This window comes from Manis javanica, chromosome 4 (genome assembly GCF_040802235.1).
Source record: "Manis javanica isolate MJ-LG chromosome 4, MJ_LKY, whole genome shotgun sequence".
NCBI lineage: Eukaryota > Metazoa > Chordata > Mammalia > Pholidota > Manidae > Manis > Manis javanica.
In genome coordinates, this window is record NC_133159.1 from 179,715,822 (window position 1) to 179,738,380 (window position 22,559).

The 22,559-nt window shown below is 57.2% G+C and overlaps 2 protein-coding genes across 31 annotated transcripts in view; one reads left to right on the plus strand and one right to left on the minus strand.

Annotated features, from left to right (window-relative positions):
- TNRC6C (trinucleotide repeat containing adaptor 6C) overlaps window positions 1-8,924 on the plus strand; it is a 147,590-nt gene extending 138,666 nt beyond the window's left edge. For 6 of the 7 annotated variants that reach the window (XM_073235992.1, XM_073235987.1, XM_073235989.1 and 3 more), the window contains one exon: window positions 2,401-5,368. In XM_073235992.1, the coding sequence (XP_073092093.1) occupies window positions 2,401-2,761 (361 nt within the window). In that variant the 3' untranslated portion in view covers window positions 2,762-5,368. Of the gene's footprint in view, window positions 1-2,400; window positions 5,369-8,040 lie in introns of those variants that run through there. The other variant, XR_012130902.1, reaches the window with a different exon arrangement.
- A 128-nt stretch (window positions 8,925-9,052) lies between these two features.
- On the minus strand, window positions 9,053-22,412 carry TMC6 (transmembrane channel like 6). Of its 24 annotated transcripts, none has more exons than XM_073235999.1 (23): window positions 22,074-22,412; window positions 21,500-21,597; window positions 20,192-20,303; window positions 19,940-20,079; window positions 19,702-19,776; window positions 19,213-19,371; window positions 18,620-18,725; window positions 18,400-18,493; window positions 17,903-18,160; window positions 17,440-17,630; window positions 16,683-16,827; window positions 15,926-16,099; window positions 15,340-15,494; window positions 15,165-15,246; window positions 14,959-15,056; window positions 14,192-14,287; window positions 13,803-13,878; window positions 12,966-13,099; window positions 12,659-12,835; window positions 12,508-12,586; window positions 10,035-10,102; window positions 9,548-9,631; window positions 9,053-9,355 (listed from the first exon to the last, which is right to left on the minus strand). In XM_073235999.1, the coding sequence occupies exons 3-23, from the start codon at window positions 20,245-20,247 to the stop codon at window positions 9,301-9,303; spliced, it is 2,502 nt and encodes an 833-aa protein (XP_073092100.1). In that variant the 5' UTR covers window positions 20,248-20,303; window positions 21,500-21,597; window positions 22,074-22,412; the 3' UTR covers window positions 9,053-9,300. The 24 variants fall into 24 exon arrangements, 16 of the variants coding, with proteins under 16 accessions (XP_073092100.1, XP_073092095.1, XP_073092096.1 ...); XM_073235994.1 differs by having other exon boundaries at window positions 19,940-20,082; XM_073235995.1 differs by lacking the exon at window positions 22,074-22,412 and adding an exon at window positions 21,934-22,040 and having other exon boundaries at window positions 19,940-20,082.
- Window positions 22,413-22,559: the final 147 nt, after the last annotated feature.

A 22,559-nucleotide genomic window follows, 5' to 3' on the forward strand; every position in this document is an offset into this window, starting at 1 on the left:
TGAAAGTGGGATTGTTGATCATATGGTTGTTCCAGTTTCCATTTTTTGAGGAGCCTCCATACTATTTTCCATAGTAACTGAACTAATTTGCCTTCCTACCAACACTGCACAAAGGTTCCGTTTCCTCCACATCCTCACCACCACTTCCTCTCTTCTGGATGATGGCCGTTCTAGCATGTGTGAGGCGGTATCTCAGTGTGGCTTTGGTCTGCATTTCCCTGATGATTCGTGATGTTAAGCGATTCGTGATGTTAAGCGTCTTTTCATGTACCTGTTGGCCATGTGTATGTCTTTGGAAAAATATCTGTTCAGTTCCTCTGCCCATTTTTTAATAGGATTTTTTTTGTCACTGAGTTATGTGAGTCCTCTGTGTATTTTGGGTTAGCCCTTTATCAGATAAAAGGTTTGCGAGTGTCTTTTTCCCATTCCATAGGTTGTCTTTGCATTTTGGTGATGGTCTCCTTTGCTGTGCAGAAGCCTTTTAGTTTGATGTGGCCCCACCTGTTGATTTGTGCTTTTGTTGCTTGTGCTTTTGGTGTCACGTCCAAAAAATTGTTGCCAAGACCAATGTCAAGGAGCTTTTTCCCTATGCTTTCTTCTAAGAGTTTTATGGTTTGAGTTCTTATTTAAGTCTTTAATCCATTTTGAGTCATTTTTTTTGAATGGTGTGAAATAGCGGTCCAATTTGATTTTTCTCATGTGTTTATCCAGGTTTCCCAACCCCAGTTTACTGAAGAGACTATTCTTTCCCCGCTGAGTATTCTTAGTGCCCTTGTCAAATATTAGTTGACCATATATATATATGTATGGGGGTCTATTATGGGCTGCCTGTTCTGACCTGTTGGTCTGTGTATCTGTTTATGCCGGTACCTTACTGTTTTGATTCCTATCAATTTTATAATATAGTTTGAAATCAGGAAGTATGAGTCCCTCCAGCTTTGTTCTTTCTGGGGATTGCTTTGGCTCTTTGGGGTGTTTTGTCATTAGAAGTTTTAGGGTTCTTACTATATGAATTATTTTTACTATTTGAAGAATGCCATTTGAATTTTGATAGGGATTGCATTGAATCTATAGATGGATTCATGGACATGTCAACATTACTGATTCCACCAATCCATGAACAGAGGAGATCTTTCTGTATCTTCAGTTTCTCTTACTGCAGTCTTGTAGTTTCAAGGTACAGATTTTTCACTTGCTTGGTTAAATAATATTTTATTGTTTTTTTGCTACTGTGAGTGGAATTTTTAAATTTCTTTTTCAAATACTCCATTGTTGTAAAAATTCAACCATTCACTGTAGATTTTGTATCCTGAAATTTTACTGAATTTATTGATTACTTCCAACAGTTTTTGGTTGAATCCTTAGCATTTTCCATATGTAAATCATGTCAGCTGCAAATAATGACAATTTTACTTCTTCTTTTCCAGTTTGGATGCCTTTTATTTCTTTACCTTACCTGACCCTGACTGGTCTGGCGAAGCCTTTGAGTATTATGTTGACTAGAAGTGGGAACAGTAGGCATCCTTGTCTTGTTTCTGACCTTTGAGGAAACGCTTTCAGCATGTAACCATTGAGTACAATGTTAGCTGTGTGTTTTTCATATATGACCTTTATTGCGTTGCGGCATGTTCCTTCTATACTCTATTTGTTGAGGGTCTTTATCATGAAAAGATGTGTTTTGTCAAATGCTAGCTTGCATCTATTGAGATATATGATTTTGATCTTTCATTCTATTGATGTAACATCACATTGATTTGCATATATTGAGCCATCCTTGCATCCCAGGGATAAGTCCAATTTAATCTTTATGTATGATACCTTTAATGTGTTGTTTGACTTGGTTTGCTGGTATCTTCTTGAAAATTTTCATACCTGTATTCATCAGAGATCTTGGTCTGTAGTTTTCTTGTAATGTCCTTAACTGGCTAAGTAGTATCTGGTTAGTACTGGCCTCACAAAATGAGTTTGGGAGTATGCCCTCTTCTGCAGTTTTTGGAAGAGTTTGAGAAGAATTGGTGTTAGTTCTCCTTTAAATGTTTGGTAGAATTCACCAGTGAAACCATTAGGTCCTGGAATTTTCTGTGTTGAGAGGTCTTTGATTACTTATTTAATCCCCTTATTATTGGTCTATACAGATTTTTCCATTTCTTCGTGATTCAGTCTTGTTAAGTCACATGTTTCTAGGAATTTGACCATTTCTTCTAGGGCATTTAATTTCTTGGCATATAATTGTTTATAGCAATCTCTTACGATGCTGTGTATTTCTGTAGTATCAGCTGTAGTGTCTCCTCTTATTTAGTATCTTGAGTCTTCTCTCTTAGTCCAGCTAAAGGTTTGTCCATTTTGTTTATCATTTTTAAAAAAACAGCTCTTAGTTTCATTGTTTTCCTGCTCTTTTAGGTGTGTTCTGGGAAACACTACCATCTTGGCCGAGTTTGCCGGTGAAGAGGAAGTGAGCCGTTTCTTGGCCCAAGGCCAGGCGCTGCCCCCCACCTCCAGCTGGCAGTCCAGCACTGGGGCCAGCCAGGCACGGCTGGGTGCCTCCGGCAGTTCCCATGGCCTCGTGCGGAGCGACACCGGCCACTGGAATGCCCCGTGCCTGGCAGGCAAAGGGAGCAGCGACCTGCTGTGGGGTGGGGTCCCCCAGTACTCGAGCAGCCTGTGGGGCCCACCCAGCAGCGATGACGGCAGGGTGATCGGGAGCCCCACCCCGCTGAACACTCTGCTTCCCGGTGACCTTCTCAGTGGGGAGTCCATCTAGGACCTCGAGGACCCCATGGGCGCCACAGTCATCAGCACCAGGAAGAGAGAGCTGACCCTTTCCCGTCCGGGCAGCCGCTGAGGACCCCGCCGGACCCGAGCAGCCTGGCAGCCCTTTCGAGTACCTCTGTCCAGTACTGAAGACGAACCTTCGCGGCAGCCCTTGTGAACTGTTCACGAGACAGTGCGGGCTGCACTCGGTCAGTGTCACATGCTAATGACAGGATGTTTCTCATAGCTTTTTATTTTGTGTTGTCTTATGTTCGTATGGTGTGTTGTTCTGATTTTTTAAGTATAAAAGCTGCTTAGAATAGTTCTATCATGAAGGGCACTTTTCAGATTGTGGGCTGGAAAGGGTTATTTTATCAAGGGGGAGGGAGGGAGGGAGACGAGAAAGCCTATTTAAAACGAGCCTGTGACGATTATGCACATCACCAGAGGCGGACCCCGTAATCAGGGGGCGCTGGTGTTCATCACTGGGCGCAGAGCACAGGCCCCGCGTGGCGGTCCTGGCGGCCCAGACCAGTGACTGAGTGGAAGGAACGGTCTGCAATCTGTTCTCTGTTCCCACGGATCCGCCTATGCACATTACCCTTATTTCATTACTTTTTCATGTCATTTTTTTTATCCCAAAAAAATATTTTTTAAAAGTTAAAAAAAAAAAAAAAAAAGACATATCAAACACGCAAATACTTGAATCCAGCAGGCCAATAATGAAATGTGAACACTTTCTAAGTCTAATTCTACACTTCCAGGTTGACATCAGTACGCAGAAACAGGCTCTAGGAAAAATTTCTAAGTTCACAGCCTATGTATGTGTGTGTTGAAACAGCGTGTGTGTGTGTGTCTGTGTGTATGTGTGTGTGTGCACTTTCTGTGTTCACGTGTTCAGTGTGTGAGAGATTTAACTGTGGGTTTTCCCTTTTATTCAGTATATGCTTTTTTTGGCGCATTGGTCAAGCATTTGTCATATTATTAGCTTCTAACTTTGCACTGAGTGTCCTCACCCTGCCTTTAGCTGATCCTATACGTTAAAGAGAATTCATAGGACAGGGCTGGCGACAATTCATGTGTAAATGTTTACTCAAGGACTCTGTTATTGCGTTTAAGAATTACAGTGTATATCTCTGGAGAAATAATATGTATACCTACCTTTAGCAGCTTTTTATTGTGGACTAATGCAAGAAAATTATTACCAGAGTATTGCACCATTTTTCCATTTGGAATATAAAGTTAAAGAGAAAAAACTGTTGTTGAACTGTGGCCATAGATACTTGTAGGGAATGGATGGTTCCGCGGAGGAACGGAAACAAGCACTTGGACGTGGGTTGTGACTGCTTTTGGGGGAGCCCGTGGTTGGGGCTCCCACCTGTTTACAGACCTTTTTTTCTCCTTCAGACTTTAAAATAAAAAAATTTTTAAAAGGAATTAAAAAAAAAAAGAAAAAATAGACTTCCATCGTAAAGAAACCTATTTTCAGAATGCAGATACGCTACTTCAGAGCTCTGGGATCGAACAGTGTTGTTGTTTTCCCCCGGCCATCGCCGTGGACTCTGCCGACTGTCCCCCTCCGTCGGGGTGGCGAGGCGTTGTGGTCACTGTCTTGCACATGTGGGCGCGCTCAGGAAAGCCAGGGTTCCCGAGGGGCGGCTCCACACCAGTTCATGTATTTTGTAACCCAACTCCTAGCACTGAAGATGTTATTAAAAAATAAAAAATAAAATAAAATAGATAAAAAAAAGAAAAAAGAGGGAAAAAAAACACAAAGAAGAAAAATACCTAATCTCTAATGTGTAGCAGTTACATATTTACCAAATAATGGACTCAAAAGAAATAGATGTTTGAAGAGTGCTTTATATATTAAAAATTGCTTTATGTTTTAAAAATGATCAATGTTTTGATTGTTTTGCAAGGAAGAAAGACAATGGAGTAACATACCCTCAAGTATGTTCAAGAAGTATATGAACATTGTGCTCCCTGCCTGCTTGATCAGGAAACTTGTGCATTACATTTTTTTTAATTAGCTTTTTAATGGTTTTATCGAAACAAAAACAAAAAAAAGAGAAAAAAAAACAAAGGTCCTGCAAAATTGCAGATCGACAAACGCTGGTTTTATAGAGGATCATGAACTATGCACAAACTGGGTTCAAGACTTTTTTTCTCAAGTTTAGTAGTATATTTAGCTAAACAAACCCTCCTCAGAATAATTGCATCTCATTGCCATTACATGCATTCTGTATATTTGATGTATATATACCTCTATATGTATATCAAATATATGTGCGTGCGTGCGTGCACCAGAAATACAGCTTCCCACGCTGCCATTTAGCATTGAGTTGTAGGAAAACTCCTGAGATTTTAAAATTGGGGAGGGAAGTAAAGACTCTGTTTCTGTTTTTTGTTGGGGTTTGTTTTGTTTTTGACTTTTTATTTTGATAAAGATGTCTGTAACTCTTGAGATTAAAAAAACAAGTTTGTGGCTTTTAATGTTTTTCCTCATAGAATGTGATGATCGTTGAAGAACATGCACCGAAAAGTTGCTTTCAAAAGTACAACGCTTTGTTGAATCTTAATAAATGGCAATTTTTTTCTTGGCTGTTCAAATAAATTTGTTTTTTATTTTTCAAAGACAGGTATCACCAATTTTCACTTTCTGTGTATCAGGAGAGTTGTCCTGCTGTATGTCTCAAATTCCGTGTCTCTTTTTATGATATCCTTAAGAGTTTACCTATGTAATTAGATAAATTCCAAATTTCAGTTGCTTGGCATATAAGTTATCAGTTGCGGTTTTGCAGTTCACATTGAAATCTTATCACCGATCACCAAGAGGTGCAGCAGAGCACATTAGCTCCTGGACAGCAGGATGTGGCCCGGGGCCGTCTGCCTAGAGCCCCTGCTCACTCAACCTGGGACCCAGTTTAGGCATCAGAAGTATTTGGAGAGAAGAAAGTTATAAAGGTCATTTGTGTTTCCTACCTAGATATTTTTAGTCACTTATTTGTTTGTAAAACAGCCGTCACTAACAAAGTTTACACCACATTTTGTACAAGCATAGTAGAATTTACGGTGCCGGGCAAAGCGGGGGTGTTCTCCCAGTATGTCCCGTGGCGGTTAGAAATCAGACACTTAGGTTTGTCATCAGGCCACCCAGAGCGCCCACCGTGGCGTGGCATTCAGTGATTCTGTGTCACTGCTTCCACTTCCTCAGCAGCGTGGCCTCCTGAAGACCAGTCGGAATGTCGTCTGTGGCTGCGGCTGAGAGGCTGGCAGGAGTGTGTCCATCTCGGCCCCGAGTCAATCCACGGTGAAGACAAGACCCGAGTCGGCCACCAGGGTGAGGTGGTGAGCTGGCTCCCACCTACCTCTGCAAGTTGAGGGAGAAAACACCGAACGGGTCGTGATCGGGGGAGGAAACAGCGAGAGGACTAGCACTCAGGTCAGGATGCGCCAGACGTCCTGTGCCCGGCCCGGGCCTGGAGGCGGCATCGCCACCAGCTGGACCTCGGCCACATGTCCACCCGGTGCCTGTGGGTTCCTAGTCACCACGGAGCCGGCTGCCAGCACCCATCGCCTGGGAGGACAGGCTCAACCTCCAGAGCGTCTAGGGTGCGGCTGGCTTCACGGAGGCAGCGTTGCCCTGGGCCAGGGAGGCCAAGTGGGATTTTGCCGGCGGGGCACGGTGTAAGCTGAGATCCAGGAGACCAGTGTCGGGGGTGGTCCTGGCAAGCCTGGTACCTTCTGGTAAAAAGAAGGCTGGGTGTCTGCAATAAAGAGCATATAAGTTCAGAGCTGCATCTAAATTGTTCTGGCAACGCCATGGGAGGATGGCGGAGAATGGAGGCAGGGCACTCGGCAGGGCAAGCGCCACGTGCAGAGAAAGGGCTGTTTGACCAAAGAGGGTGCTGAAAGAAGTTGCTGTGGCAAACACCGATTCCAGCAAGGTGAAGACAAGACAGGAGCTGAACACATGGCCACTGAGGAGAGGGGAGGCAGAGACAAGCCATTTCGAGAAGATTCTTTGCAGGAATAGCACATTCGGAGTGGATGAAGGAAGACCTAAATAGGAATCAGGATGGAAGCATGCTAGTTTACCAGCTTTGCACAGAGGTTTCTCAGTGGAAACTGTTGACAAGCTCTGTTTGTGTGGGGCTGTCCCCGGAGAGCCTGTGCAGCAGGCCTTGGCCCGCGGTCTGGCCCCCAGTTGTGGTCAGAACCGGAAGCATACTTCCAAATGCCCCCAAAGCAGGCAGTACCGCTCTGGGCATGATGCTGGACGCTGGATGAAGCACAGAGCGGCACTTCTGCACCCTGGCCACATACGAGAATTATCTGGAAACTTAAAAATCCCAGTGCCAGAACACATCCCAAACGAATCAGCCAGAAGCTCTGCCATGGGGCCGCAGGCACCAGAGATTTAAAAGTTGCTTCCGGGGAGCAGCCACGGTCAAGGAGCGTTGGAACAGGTGAATCCGGCCATCAGGCCGAAGTCGCACTACCAGCTCCCCCATCCACTGGGACGGATGTTTCTGAGAGGCTGGTTGGTCTCGCCTCACCATCATAGCGAGCGATTTTATTTTATAGGTGCCAGGCATGGCGCTAAGCACCATGTCGGAGCTGTGTCGTTTGCTCCAACAGCCCCACCAGGTAAGGAACCGGGCTGGGCACAGTTGCAGAATGTGCCCAAGGCCATCAGCTATTAGGGTCAGAATCCAGGCCCATCTGACGCCCTGACCATCGCTCAGCCCCACGTGGCCTCATCATGGAAGGAGTGTGACCAAGCATTCCCACTGGAGGACACGGGGCCAGAAAGGGCACCAGCAGGAAACGGATGCACACGGCAAGGAGTGGCTCGCACAGCCACAGGCTGTCACGTCAAATCTGGGGCCATGCTGGCAACTGCGGCCTCAGGCAGGAGTTGATGCTACCGTCTTGAGTCAGTTTCTCTGGAAAAACCTCGGTTTTGTGATGAAGGTCCTTCAGCTGAGTGGGTGAGGCCCCCCACACTATTGGGGATTATCTCAAAAGTCCACTAATTGTAAGTGTTCGACACGTAGTAGCCTGGGTGGGCCTTTCACTTGTTAGTCTCAAGTAGCCTGTCCTGACCTCATGGTTGCTGTGAGGCAGGGGACGCAGGTGCTGTAAATCGTGGTGGTTTGCCAGGCCAAACTGGAAGGGGTCTGTTTGTGTCCATTCAGAGGGCACCCAGGGCTACGGAGGCTTCTGTGGGGGTCTGGCCCACGAGCCCAGGTCAGTCTTGTGCTTTCTGAACTGTCCCCCCAGCCACACTCTGCCCAGAAGAGGTGCCACCTGGGATCCGTGCCTGCTACCGGCAGAGGTCCCTGGGCAGCACCTGGCTGGAATCGGCCACCACCAGCCTAAGAATCCTGGCCTGTGATGCACTGAGGGCGCCACCTCCACCCAAGTCAGATGAACACTGGAGAGCCTCCAGGACCACACCAGTGGTGGCATCTGCCCTTGGACGCCCGCCAAGCACAGGATCCCCCACAGCTTGGGTGAGTATGGGGTGCTGGGGATTGCACTGCTACTGGCATCTGCCCTGTGGGTCTGAACTGGCGCCTCCCAACTGCCTCACCAAACCTGAGCTTTGCTCTTTCATGTTCGCCTTTGCAATGAGGCCCAGTGCGCCCATCTCTACTCTCTGGTCCTGTTCCCTCCCATCCCCCGCCCATTCCTGCACTCCTGTGGACATCAGACAGGACACTGGGACTCTGATGACAGTCCCAGCTTAGTCCCCTCCTCTCCACACCCACGGGCTCCTCAGACTAAGCCCGGTGGTCCAGGGTCTCCCCCGACCAGACACAGGCAGCAGACACCCCTTGCCCTAGGCCTTGGTGCTTGCTGCCCCTTCACCTGGCAGGCTCCTCACGGTTCCTTGCCAACTTCTTCCCCCAGGGACCTCAGAGCAGCACCACTGGTGGCTCTGTTGTCCTGGACACATACATGCCACTGGCTCTTGGGAGCCTGGCCCCCCACACAGGGGCAAGCCCATCTCCACCCCAGGCACTGGCAGGTTGGGGCAGCATCTCAGGCCATGGCATGGGCCACCCGTCACATGGGGCTCAGCCGGCAGACAGAGCCCTGTGCTCAATGTCAAAGGAGGATACAGCCCTGGTGTGGCAGGAAGCCAGAGGCAGGAGGAAGGGGCAGCATGTGCAGGGGGGAGGCCCCCCCGATCTCGCCTGGAGGCCATCCATGGGCAGGAGGCAGGCTGTGGGCCTGCACCCACCAGACAGGACTGGGTGTGAGCACAGACTCCCTAGAGGCAAGCCCATTCTGTAAAACATGTTTAATCAGAATAAGAGTCCCAGGAAGGTGGCACCCCAGTCCACCAGGGGTGCCCCAGCCCCACTTGCCCAACCTCCAGCTCCAGCCTCAGACAGGTGCTGTGCCCCAGTGGGGTCACCTAAAGTGGGTGCGTGGTCTTGGGCCACCGCCTGTGCCTGCAGGGCTGCCAGACCAGGGTGAGGAGGTGCAGAGCATGCTGGTGAGCAGACACAGGGCTGCTAGCCCTTCGCCATCCTAGAAGGCCTCACGATCGTCCACGAGCTTCATGGCCTCCTGGGTTCTCCCAGCCCTGCGGGGAAGGGAAGTCAGCGAGGGGCTGCTGTGGCCTGGGGTGGTGCATGGCCCCGAGGGAGGTGAGGAGCCCAACAGCTGGCCCTGTAGCCCTGCACCCAGGCCCCCAGAGAGGCGAGGGGCTGGTGAGGCGCACCTTCACCACGAGGGGTCTTGTCAGAGGAGCCCCAGGGCCTTGGGACCTGCCCACCTGGCTGGGTCAGAGGCCAGGCGTGTGTGTGTCTGCCGTGGCAGCAGAGAAATGCTGGAATCCCCTGGGTTTAACCGTAGGTAACTGCCATGAAGGGTGAGAAGAGGCCACAGGAAGCAGCCCCAGCCTCACCAGGGGCAACTAAGGGAGGTGGCAGCATCCTGAGGGCGTTTCCCAGGGAAGCCAGCCAGGCTGGCACCTGCTACAAAGGGGAGAGGGAGGGAGGGGAGGGGTGTGACGGACCCCAGCTCCACCCCGCCCCTGCACACAGTTCTGTTTTTCCCTTTCTCACCAAACTTAACTTTGCCCATCCCTCAAATGCCCCATCCATCTAAGGAGAAAAGGTGGGGAAAGCGGGCAGGGGGGTTCCCAGAGCTTCCCTCCCTCCCACCCCCAGCTCCACGCGATGTCTCAAGAGGCCGCCCTGTCCAGCTCCTGGCCCCCCTCCACACCACACTCTGCAGAGCGCCCCGCCAAGGCCCCTCACCGGCTCCTCTCCTTCCTCTCGTAGACAGAGTGAAGTTTGTTGATTAAGAAGATTTTGTCTTCCCCCTCCTAGAAAGGCCAGAACGCAAAGGGTGAGAGAAGTGGCCCATCCGTCCAGAACTGTCCTGTCAGGCTGCTTTTGGGGGAGCTCACAAGGAATATCTGACATCATAAGCAAGAGGGGGAAAGAGGCACCAAAAAAGGATAAGGGAGCCAGGGAGTGGCATATAGATAAAAAGATGACAAGAGAGAGGGGTAGGTAGGTGATTGGATAGACTTGAGCTTCCTAGTGGCCAAAGTAAAAAGAGAAATGTAATAAGCCACACAGGGAGGGCCACAGAGCCAGCCTGACTCAATTTAAAACCTGCCCTGCCGCTTATTAACTCTGCCTTAGACAAGTTACCTTCTATCTAACCTGAGTCACCATCTGTAAAAGGGGGTTAAAAACGTCTGCATCACAGGCTTATATTGGTTTGTTTTGTGGCTCTAACCAATTATCACAAACTTAGTGGCTTTAAAACAACACAAATTCATCTTTCAGTTCTGGTGGTCAGAAGTCCAAAATAGGTCTCACTGGGCTAAAACCAAGGTATCCACAGGCTGGTTCCTTCGGGGGCGCTAGGGGAGCATCTTTCCTTGCCTGTCCCACCGTCTGGAGGCCACCTGTGTCCGTTGGCTCGCAGCCCCTCCCATCCTCAGAGCCGATGGTGGCCTCGAGTCTTTCTCCCAGCATGACCCTTGGACCCTGACTCTCCCGCCTCCCTCCTCCACTTGGAAGGACTCCTGGTGACACCGTGCCACCCAGACAGTCCAGGATACCTCCCCATCTCTAGGTCAGCTGGCTGCCAACTTTAATTCCACCTGCAACCCTAATCCCCCTTTGCCACCTAACATGGCATATTCACAGCTGCTAAGATTAGGATGAGGATGCTTCTGAGGGTGGTACTGGCCGACCCAGGGCTCCTTCAACAACTGAGTGAAAAGCACACAAAGCAGTGAGCCTAGTAACCAGTGCACATAACCACCAGGTGGATTTGGGCGACTGTCAATCCCGGGGCCAGACTGGATTCCCTGCAGTGAGTCAGCACAGAGAGAACAGAGCGACTGTCAGGATGTGTCCTGCGCACCTGGGACCACGGCTTGCCCAGGAGGGTGTCTCAGACTGTCTGCAGGGAAGGACCTCCTTAAGTGACCTCCCTGGGCTGTGGGTGGGTACAGAGGGCTGTGCCCCTGAGTGCCTCCCTGCCCAGCTAGCGAAAGCCACCCAGGAGCCGGCTGAGCTGAGACCTGCAGCCCCAAGCGCTCGGATCTGGGGCAGGGCTCGGCCGTGGGTGGGCACCGTCTGCAGCAAGAGCCCACCTGGAAAACAGCCTGTCGGCTCCCAGAGAAATGGCGCAGGAAGCTGGAATTCTCCCGATGCTTGTATACACCCGCCACCCTACCCACACCCCTGAAGCACCACACAGCAGGGCGAGAGCCAGTTGACAAAAACCTGCTTCCAGGGCACCCTCCTCAGCCAAAATGCCCGGCTTGAGCTCTGCTCCCTGGGTTCTTGGCAAGGCGCATTTCACCATTGTGAAAGGGAGACAGGATAACTTGTACTGCATTACTCATAACCCCGTAAAAGGGGGAGCTGTCCTAAGGGATCTTCCTGCCTGGGGAGAGCTGACCGTGCCCCAATCAGCCAGCAGCAGGTCCCACGCTTGCTGCACCCCAGCCCCGTCCTGCCCGGGCTGACACCCTGCACCCAGCCGCAAGGCCTCTCTAAGGCAGCGGTCCACCGGGAGGTACAGCCGGGGGAGAGCTGCGGCCAGGTCCCTGTGGGGGTGCCCGGGGGCCCTCGGGCACAGCCGGCCCCCAAGACGGCTCAGCATTCAGCACACAGTGCAAACTGCAGGAGCAAGAGGAAAAAGAGAAAACGAGGTCAAAATGATGGAGCCCTGGGGGTGAGGAGGTCCGAGCCCCAGCCAGCCAGCCGGGACCGGGCAGGACAGGGCTGGGGTGAGGCCAGGGTCCTGCTCCAGGCAGCACTTGCCCTGCCCAGGAATGCACCAGCCCCAGGGACCCGGACCCGGCACGACAGTAACTCGTTCTCAGCATGATGGGAGGCTTAATAAAACATCCTGAATCCCGAGCCGATTTTGACTTCATTCTGTACACTGCGGGCACTGAACAGGGTCCCTGCGGGAGTCCAGACACCAGGTTCCAGTATGTCAGAGCTCCCTAGGGGGGCTGCACTGCAGGGCCACACACCCCAAGATGCCGTGCTTCGGCTTGGCGGCCGGCATGCGCTCCACTGGGGCCTTGCCCCGGCAGGGGCTTCGCCGCCCGGGAGCCCGGTGGCCACACATCCGCATCCCCACCGGGTACAAACTTCACCTATTGATGGGTGCAGCCTGTTTGGCAAACGCTTTCACCAGCCCAGGCCACGGCTAGGGGGTGCCCCGAGGGTGGAAGCGGGAGGTGGCACTCACATTGCTGATTTGCTCCTTGAGGAGGCAGATGACCTTCCGCTGGCCCTTCACCACCTGGATGTTGAGGTAGATGACAGCACTGGGGAGGCGGGCGGTCGGGCCGGGCCCTGCACGGGAGCCGGCGGGGAGGACCCCTGCCCCCTGTACTCACAGCAGCAGGGCTGACGCCAGGTAGGTGAGGAAGGTATTCTCCACCAGGTGCTGGTGGACCCACGGCAGCCAGGAGACCCTGGGGCCCGCCTTCTCCAGGCGGCGCACCCACAACTTGCCCGCCTCGTACATGGTGTCCAGGCCCCGGAAGGGGCCGCAGGTGCTTGAGGGCTTCACCCTGAGTGAAGAGGGCAGCTTGAACCCCCAGCCTGGGCAGAGGCAACCTCCACCCCACCCAAACTCCAGCCACCAGCCACAGCCCCGCCTGGCGGTGCCCCTCGCCCCGCACCGCGCCAGCGCCCACTCACTGCCAGATGGCATAGCAGAGGAAGATGGCGGCACCCAGGAAGGAGGGGAAGCAGAGCAGCGAGACGAAGACGGTGCTCATGCGGGAAGCCAGCCAGGGCCTGCGGGGCGCCCGGCAGTTGGCCAGCAGGCTGGTCTGGGGACAAAGGCTGCGCTCTGCCACGGCCCTGCAGCACCCCCCCGCCCCACCCCCCACCCAGGGCAGGACAGGTCCCCAACCCACCCCCGCGTGGGACTCGGGCGGCCCTGGCAGAAGGTGGCAGACACACTCAGAACCTGCGTACGTGGGCTAGAAAGACCCAGCTGGGCCCTGCTCCTGGGGCACAGAGGGGACACTGAGGCGCGTGGGGCTACCTGACCAGGGCTCCTCGTATGCGGAAGAGTGGATGCTGACAGCCACTGCCACTGACTGGGCCAGGCTCTGTGCCCGACACTTCACAAGCGTCCCCTCCCACAGCCCCACTAGTCTGTCCGCGTGACACAGACAGGAAGTAGAGGACCAGAGAGAACAACCTGGCTCCCAGCCACCGAGCACACCCCCTCCTGAGGACAGGGGACCAGGACCGCTCCCCACGGCCCAGGAAAGCCTGAGGCTCAGAACATCTCCCAGCTCCCTGGCCCTAAGCACTGGCCCCACACATGGGCCCCCAGGAGCGCCCAGCCTGCTGAGGGCAACGGTGTCAGGGGAGGGGCAGCTGGTCCCCAGGACCGACCCTAGAGAGTGGCCCTGGCCCCCCGTCCCACCTCATCCGGTGAGGGTCTAAAGCCCCAGGGCCCCGTATCTGCCGGCCCAGCGCCCCCCCTGCCTCACCGCCCTCCTGGGGGCCGAGCACGGGTACCTTCTTGACATAGAAGAGCAACAGCAGCTTGACTGACTGCACAGCAGGGAGGAGGGGTGAGAACAGGACCCCCAGCCTGGGGAGACAGGGGGGGGGCTGCAGCGCACGGGCAGAGCCCATGGCCCCTATGCTGCTCCCCAGGGCTGGGATGGCCCGGCTCGGTCACAACAAGCCACCCGGTGCCCCCCACCAAGGCCAGGCTGGGTTGGGGCCCCCGGGGGGGGGGGGGAATGAGTGGCCACAGACTGCATCCCTAGGAGGCTAGAGGTCAGGACCCACATCACCCCCAAAACCTCCATCCAGGATGGGCCCTGCTGAGGTCCTGAGGGGGCAAGGGGCTCAGCCCTCCCCCAGGGCCGGGCAGTGGGAAGCGAGTGGAAGCCACGCACCAGGTCAGGGTCTGCCCATAAATCAGATCCAGAACATTCCGGGCAATGTCAAACTCAGGCTTGCCCCTCCTCTTAAACTTCTTCTCGGAGATGAGCCTGGCAGAGGACCCCCTGAGGGTTACTTGGGGGGCTGGTCCAAAGACCAACCCTAGCCCCCAACCCGAAGGCCAGCACCCCAGCCAGGTGACATCCCTGCGCTCCCCACCTTGGGTATGTCAAGGAAGCCAGCAGCCTGGGGTCCCCACCCGAGGGGCTCCCACCGCAGCCGGCTCCATCCGGCCTTTGCCACCAGAACAGACTTGGCCCGCGTAAACAGGTGCCATCGGCATCAAACGCTTCACCGCTTTTTAAAGATCTTATTTTTTAACTATGACTAAATTCATATGTTCTTAAAGAAAGCTCAAAAAAGGTAAATCAACAACACCTGCGATGCGAACAGCCACAGCGGGCGCCTGTGGCCTTTGGGGAGCGCCCCTCCGCTCTCCCGACCTCTCATCTGTGTGAGGCTGGGGCCGCACTACACGCATCATTTCAGAACCCTTCTCCCTCTCAGCTCTAGAAAAGGTCACATCCTGTCTTGTGGGTGTTCTTCTCAGCTTAACGATCTTTCACAAAACAGCCGTGGTGGGTGGGGATTTGTGGCCCAGATCGTGGAGGGCAGGTCCTGCTTCTGAGAAGCCTGAGGCCTTCCCTGCCACACAGGTGAGGATGCTCTGAGCCCGGCTCAGGTGGGGAAGCCCAGGGGCCCGGCGCGCACGAGGTCTCACCTCCACAGCAGCTCCCCAAACAGCGTGTCCAGCAGCGTGAGAAGGAAGTCCACCACCGTGAGCCGGTACAGCTCCTGGCCCACGAAATTCTCCCAGCACTGCAACAGGACACCCGGCCAGGGACAGGCACGACCAGGTGAGGGCTGGCGTGTGGGACTGAGGGCCGGCCACCCCCTCCGCCCCCACCTGGCCCAGGCCGCCCTCACCTGGTCCTTCAGGGCGCCCACCCTGCGGCCCAGCCAGTGATAGCAGAGGATCCCCAGGATGACCATCTTGAGGATGAGGTTCCTGTGGAGGTGGGGGGCTGAGGCTGAGGGAGGGGTGCCTGGGAGGCAGAAAGAGGGATCCCGGGAAGCCCCTCCCACCCCACCGGCCACACACCTGCAGATGGCCACGTACACCTCCAGCCCCGGGGAGTCATGCCGCTCCAGGGCGGCCAGGCCACGGAACAGGTAGGGAGCCCCCAGGTTGAGAAGGCAGACCACCAAGGGCAGGGCCAGCAGGGCCCCCTCCCGCTCAGCCGACACGGGGCTCTGCTGGGGTGGAGGGGCAGCTGTCACGCAGGCGCCCCGTCAACAGAGCTGGTCAAAGGGTGGGGGTGGGGGTGCCTGGAACTGGCAGGCTGTGACCCCCAGAATACCCCCACAGGCCTCTGGTTCAAACCACACAGGAAGGGGCAGGAGCACAAGTGTAAGAAAAAGAAAACAGAAACCAAAAAGACAAGAAAACAAAAGGAGAGAAAATAGGGGAGAGCGTGAAACAGACCGAGGTGGGGTAAGGACAGGGTCTGAGGGAGTGGGGCTCAGAGGGGTGCAGGGGACTGGGCCCCAGACCCAGGTGGGGGGTGTGGGAGCCCCAGCTGACTTCCCAGCAGGCACCTGGCCATCACCGAGGATGCACTCCAGTGAGGCAGGAGTCGGCCCCGCGGCCGGCACTCCGGGCAACCCACTCCCTCTCGCACTCACACCTGGGTCAGGAGCTCAGAGAAGGCGTAGACAGCCACAGCACAGCCCAGCGTGGTTCCCAGACACAGCAGCCACACGAGCACCAGCACGGCCACCTGCCGCAGCCGCCCACACGTGCTCCGGGGGCCCTGCCGCAGCTGCCACTCAGCCAGCAGCTCCTGCGGGTGCCAGTGAGCCTGTCACTCAACAGCACAGACGATGCAGGTCACACAGTGGGCACATGGGGAGGCTGGGAGGGACCCAGGGGTTGCCACTCCTGGGGGCCCGTCACCAGGCAGAGATAGGGCTTGGCCTCCAGGCTGAACCCCCAGGTGCCATCTGAGCCCTGCACCCACATCCCCCACAGGCCTCCTGCCTCCCCAGCCCTGCCACCAGAGCGTCCCCCTGCCGTGTGGGGGATGGACCAGGAACCCCGAGGTGAGAAGGGCACCAGGCCCCCATGGGAGCCCCCTGAGGGCGATGAAGGTCCATTAGCCAAGAACTCCCAACACAAATCCTGTAGCACGAAACCCAGGAGGGTGGGGCAGAGAACTTTCCACGAGAGCCAACTTGGCCACCTGCTAGCCCTGTGGCTTTGGACAAGGGACTGAACATCTGTAATTCAAGGAGAAAACAGCTCTGACCCTGCGCTGCTATGGCTCGCCGGGAGCTGGAGCCCACAGACCTCTTCCTCCCGGGAACCTGGGGACATGGGGACTCGCGGGAGAGGGCACCCAGAGCAGACCCGCCCCACCGCCACCAGGCTGCTGCGCGGCTCACCTTCAGCTGGGTCCGGATGTTGTCATGCTGGAGGCGGGAGGCCCACTTCTGAGTCACCTTGTAGTCCCAGGAGCAGAAAACAGTGATGGCGTGGACCCCCAGGGTGCTGCCCACCCGGTAGCTCTCCCCAAAAGAGCGCGACATGCTGGGAGGAGCAGAGCCAGGTGGCAGGTGGTGAGGGGCACAGAGGCCAGAGGAGGGCAGCCGAAACCCACCACTCAGAGGAGCCCCCAGCATGGGATCGGCCTCCTGCTATGGGCTGCCAGCCACTCCAGGTCAGCCCTGTCCAGTACGGTGCCCACTAGCTACCTCTGGCTAGGAGGGTCAGGTTCCACTCCCCACAGATGTGGCCAGCCGGCTGCCTCCCACCCAAATATGACTGCAGAAGACGCTGGCTCACCTCAGGACCTTTGCACTGTCTGTCCGGGTTCTAAGGCCCTTAGTCTGCTTCTGCCTGCCCAGGATTATTTCACCTCAGGGAAGCCAGCCTGGCTCCTCCAACGCTCCCTAACACCTGGGCAAACAACCCTAGACTCCCGGATGTTCCCAGCCTCCTCACTGCCCTGCCTGCTTCCCTAGATGGCAACTTCCACCGGGCCAGGCACCACACTCATATACCTTCCCACACTGAGGTGAGCACAGCCACTATTTGTGGGGGTACAACTGGGTGCGTATTAGGAAAAGGAAGGCCCTCTGGGTGCATGAGTAGGTGGGTCAAAGTGCTCAGACCCAGGGTCCTATGGTGGAGGGACATTACCTGTACACCAGGGTGATGCAGGTGATAAAGAAGACCATGCCCACAGTGAAGAGGTAGGCCAGGGGCATGTTGTAAGGCAGGCCGTGCGCCTCAGGGGTGCACTGGCTGCCGTCCAGCGGTGGGGCACAGGGCTGGTTCAGCGTGGCATTCCTGTAGTAGCCGTAGTACATGACAGTGTGGGAGAAGGAGCCCTGTGGGGACGCCCAGCGTAGTCAGGGGCCCTGACCCACCTGTGGGGGCAGGGGAGGGGCAGCGAGGAGACCACAGAGGCGGACAACAGGGCTACAGCCGTCCTGGGGCTGCCCAGGCCCCACTGAAATCAGAACAAGACGGACATGAAGGAGAGCCGGCTGTGGCCCACCTGGGGTCCCGGTACAGTGCAGGGTGGGGTCCGACGGGGAAGCTGCGACCGGAGGGGCAGGGCAGAAGACAGGAGCCCCCGCCAGCCCGACCAAGCCCTCACCCCGCCGGTGAGGAGCTCGAGCCCCGTGAAGGCAGGCCCAGGGCCCGGGGGGGCGGGCGGGAAGGCAGCCTGCACACCCACGATGAAGGCCAGCAACGGCAGCAGCAGGAGGGCGTTGAAGGCCAGCAGGGTCTTGAGGAAGAGGAAATAGGAGAGCACGCTGGAGCCGAACTGGCCCCCAATCCGCTTCAGGGCGTAGCGCCATGGCCTCAGGGCGTGCAGCCCCCAGAGCAGCCGGAGCCCCAGGTTGTGCAAGGCCTGCGGAGACGGTGGAAAGGAAGAACCTGTGGCAAGGGGGCCTCCGTGGGAGCCGCGGGATGGGGCAGGGCCAGCCCAGCGGGAGCCCCGTGCCCAGGCCTGGAGGAGCAGGGGGCAGAGGGGCGCTGCAGAAGGGAGGCCAGGGAATGCAGGGCACCAGAGCGAGGCTGAAGGCTAAGAGACCCCACGAACAAAGGAAAGGGAGGCGGCCCTGCCCGGCCCTGCCCTGGGGCCCCTACCAGGACACAGGTGTCCCAGAGCCAGCTCCAGCAGCGGAGCCCTCGATGGCCCCGCCAGCCCCTCCGCTTCCCCCTTGGGGTCTGGCTCTTCTCTCTGGGGACAGAGGCAGAGTCAGGGCCTGGGCCCCCAACAAGCCCAGCACCCCCCCGGGGGCACACACTGTAGCCTCCGCCAAGGGGAAGTGGGTCTCGGGGCTCCCCGAGGCAGGTGGGCACTGACCGCAGGCAGCGTTTCTCAGCCAGGCTCAAGGGCATCCCCTGGAGCATGTGGTCTCGCTGGGTCACTGTCAGGCTTTGAAGCTCCCTCACCAGGAGCATCTGCCTCTCTGCGGAAGCAGCAGGAGGGGGTCCTGTCAGTTCCCCAGTCCCTGCTCCAGCCTGTGTGGCCAGGACTTCCCTGCTGGCCTCCCGGAGTCCCTCCGGGCTACCCAGTTTGTGACGCTCTCCTGCAGTGCCTTCCCTCAGTTGCCCTTATTTGAGCTTTAATCATCTGCTTATCCATTTATTTGGTTCCCGTCTGGTTCACTGCACAAGCAGTAGTAAGCTGCTTACCACCACCACACCCCAAAGCCCAGGCCAGCGTCTGTGAGTGCCCAACAGATGCCACGGAGTGGAGGGCACGGGCCAGATGTTTCTGAGCTCCTGCCTGCCCTGGGCCCTTTGCCGCCAAAAGGACCCTGCTTCTCTGCTCCAGTGACTGGGACACCAAGACAGTCCCCAGCCCCTGGCAAAGGGACCTCACAGCTGCACCCAGGCCCCCGCCCCAGCCAGTCTAACTCCTCCCCAGTGGAGCTCCGGCCCTCACTCACTCACCCTCCTCCTGGAGGGTTGCCGAGTCCAGCTCCAGGTCGTACAGGCGGAGGCTGGGCCGGGCTGAGCGCCCGGAGCCCCCGAGCTGGGGCCGGCCCGTCCTGCGCCGCAGCCTCACCGTGCGGCTGTAGTACTGGGAGATGATGGCCCCCCGGCTGCGGCCTGCAAGGGCAACTGGTCAGGGCGGGCACGGCCGGCTCTCGTTCCCCCACTCCTCATGTGAACACCATTCCCCCTTCCCAGGACCCAGGAAGTCCCTTCGTAAGAGACCTCGGGCACCACTGGGTTCCCAAGAGCCTATTTTTATCCCCGTGACGACTCAGGAGTCGTTTTTAGAACCTACCAAGGCTGTGTGGGGCTGTGCTTGGCCTCGGGCAGCAGACAGGTAGAGCAGGAGCCAAAGGGGCCTGGCTCTGAGGTAGAGACCTCCGCCCCAAATCCCCCACCCAGTGCAGGAACAGGGTCAATGCTGGGGTCAAGGGTCCCACTCACCAATGGTACGACTGGGCATGCTGGCCAAGATGCGGAGTGTGGCCGAACTATGGACAGGGGCACCCTTGGCACTGCCTAGGAAGCAGAAAGGCTTGTCCAGAGGTCCACTAGCCAGTAATCTACCCCCGCCCCCATCCTAGGCCAGCAGACTGCATGGAGGGATGTCCTGGGAAGTTGAGAAGGCTCAGCACCCAGCCCGCACCACCCCAGCACCTGGGCCTGGGCCGGGCAGGCTCACCTGAGGCCGCCTGGGTTCCGGCGCCCGGCTCCCTCGGCTGCAGCTCCAGCGCCTGCGCGGCCGCCCACTGGGTCTGCTCCTGGATGATCCGGTGGAAGGAGTCGTGCACGTCGCTCTCATCATAGGGGCTGGGCTCCTGGCTGCTGGGATGAGAGGGAGAAAGGGGTCCAGGCTTCACCTCCACAGCTGGTCTGTCCTGCCACCAGCCTCACCCCCAGGGAACTCACCAGCCCCCAGCCCCAGAGCACTTACCCCTGATCCTCCAGCGTCTCGGGGACATTGAGGTCAAAAGCCAGCAGCTGGGCCATGTCTATGACCCACACCCAGCCAGTCCGCAGTCCTAGGGCAGTTCAGAGCTGCCCATCTGAGGAGAGAGGGCCAAAGTTGGCCTTCAAGGCCTGGTGCCTCGGGGACCGTGGGAAGTGCCACTCGCAGCCCTGCCTCAGCCCCCGCCCTGCTCCCAGCCTCAACCAAACACGTGGTCAGGTGAGGGACCCAAATAAACCTCAAGCCAGAATGCCCTAAGGGGGAACCCCAGCGCGAAGGAAGGGAGTGAGGGGGTGAGGTCTGGGCAGTCCCCATCGGTTTCCTCAACGGTGCCAGTCCCCAGGAAGCGTGGGGTGGGGGCTGCCCATGGACGCAGCCCTCCTTTCTGAGCCCCCAGGGACACTGCAGCCAAGGAGAAAGCTTGCACTCAGGGCAGCTCTGAGCCCTCCGGTGCCTGCCTGGCAACCCCACAGCACATCCTCTGCTGGGAAGTGCAGCTGCCCCTCACCCACCACCAGCCTCCAGCCCCAGGCAAAGGCGGTCTCCTCCGCTGCACCCTCGCTGCACCCTCACCCAGCAGTCACGGTGCAGGCTGGGCCCTGCAGGGTAGGCAGCCCTCTAGAGACCAACTCCCCCACATTCTGCCACCCAGGCAGGGCAGCTGGCTGGGGGAGGGGGCCTGGGGTTACACAAGCTTCCTTTGTCCAAGCAGAGGGTGGCCATCACCCAGGACAATGAGCCAGGACAGCCTCGTCCCAGCCCACCAGTGTGGGAGAGGGGCAGGGCAACGAGCTCCAACCAGAAGCCGACTCTGCCAGGACTCAACAACAGCGCCACAGGCCCAGCCCCGGTCTGTCCTGCCACCAGCCTCACCCCCAGGGAGCTCAGCTCAGCAGGCTGCCTCGGGTGGGGCTGCCCCGGGGGAGGGTGGTGCCCTCATCTGGCAGAATTGGGATGTCCAGTCTCTCAGCCCAAGCCCCACAAAATCCAAGCCCCTTGCCCTTTCCTCCAGTGGGAGCACAGCACAGGGAGAGCCGCAAAGAGGTGGGCCGGAGGTGGACTCCCGCTCAGCCTCACGCCAGGACATAGCTGGAGGGGGAGGTTGGCAGTGCACCCACGTCTAGTCCTAGGGCTGGAATCCCTCCCTGGACACAGAGCCTCCCAGGCTCAGACCCACAGGCCTCTCCCTGGGGAGGCGCTCCCTCTACCACAATTAAGGGGGGGGCAGGGGCAGGAGTAGCAGGGAGGTGAGAGGTGCATGGAAGCCCCAGCCAGAAACAGGGCACGGCTCACCTAGGCACTGCCCAGGACTTCTGCCTAGCTGAGAGCCGGCGCCTGGAACTCCACCCCAGGCCCAGGCAGGTCGACCCAGTTTCCGGGGTGCGCCACTCCTGAGCCATGAGCCAGATGGGGAGGGTCAGAGCCGGGCCTGTTTCCAAGAATACCCCACCCCACCCCCGGCAAGGAGCCCTCGGGGGAGCAGGTGCTCCCCAGGAAAAGCCGCAGCCCAACCTGGCCAAGCCCAGGGGCGGCAGCAGTACCTGGGGCTCCTCCACCCCCACCCCGCCAGTCTCCCCTCCCCAGCTCGCAGCCGGGCCTCCAGTCCCCGGAACAGCCCGCCACCGGCCTGCCAGTGCTGCCGGTGGGAGGGATGGGTGCTGGGGGCTGCAGGCTCCCCTCCCAGGTCCCTCCCGGGAGATCCAGGGGAACCCGGGGAGGAAGCTCACTGCTCAGAAGCCCCAAGTAATTCGAGGGGGCCGAGCGCCCCTCTGCAGGGGAACCCTGGAGCCTGGGAGGCGGAGGGCGCCAACCGCGAGCCCGGGACTGCGGCCCCTCGCGGACCAGCACCCGGATCCGGGACGCTTACCTGGGAGACGCCGAAGAGGAGGGGCCCTGCGCAACCGCGAGCCCTCACCTGTCCCCGGGAAGGGCCGCGGGAACTGCAGTCGGGGCCCCCCCACCGGGGGTGGGGCCGCGGGGCCAGAGGGAGCTGCACCGCCCAGTCCGGCCCACGTGGTGGCGGGCCTTGGGTGTCACGTGGCCGGCTCGCCCGCGGGCGCGACCTGCTCCCCCTTAATGGCGCCCTCGGGCAATGGTGCCCTTACCCTGCTAACTTCTGACTTCTCATAGCACCCCCACCCCGAGATCTGAGCAGGGTGAAGGCGCCGATCGAGATCTATTCCAATCTCCGGTTGAAGACCCCACTGTCTGCGGGACTCAGTTTCCCCAAGTTTCAAATGGGGACAGTATTTCCAGATCTGCCCATTTTGGAGGGCGAGTATCAAAATGCACACGGTGCTTGCAAAGCCCCACCGACAGGGCGCCTGCGACGGCAGGTCGAGTGACCCTTCCT

Coding starts and splice junctions, on each gene's coding strand:
- TMC6 (XM_073235993.1), bottom strand. CDS start 20,247: ATGGCCCAGCTGCTGGCTTTTGACCTCAATGTCCCCGAGACGCTGGAG. Junction 15,247..15,339: donor GTGTACGTGGCCATCTGCAG/GTGTGTGGCCGG, acceptor CCACCTCCACAG/GAACCTCATCCTCAAGATGG. Junction 13,100..13,802: donor TGCTCTTCTATGTCAAGAAG/GTACCCGTGCTC, acceptor CTTTGTCCCCAG/ACCAGCCTGCTGGCCAACTG.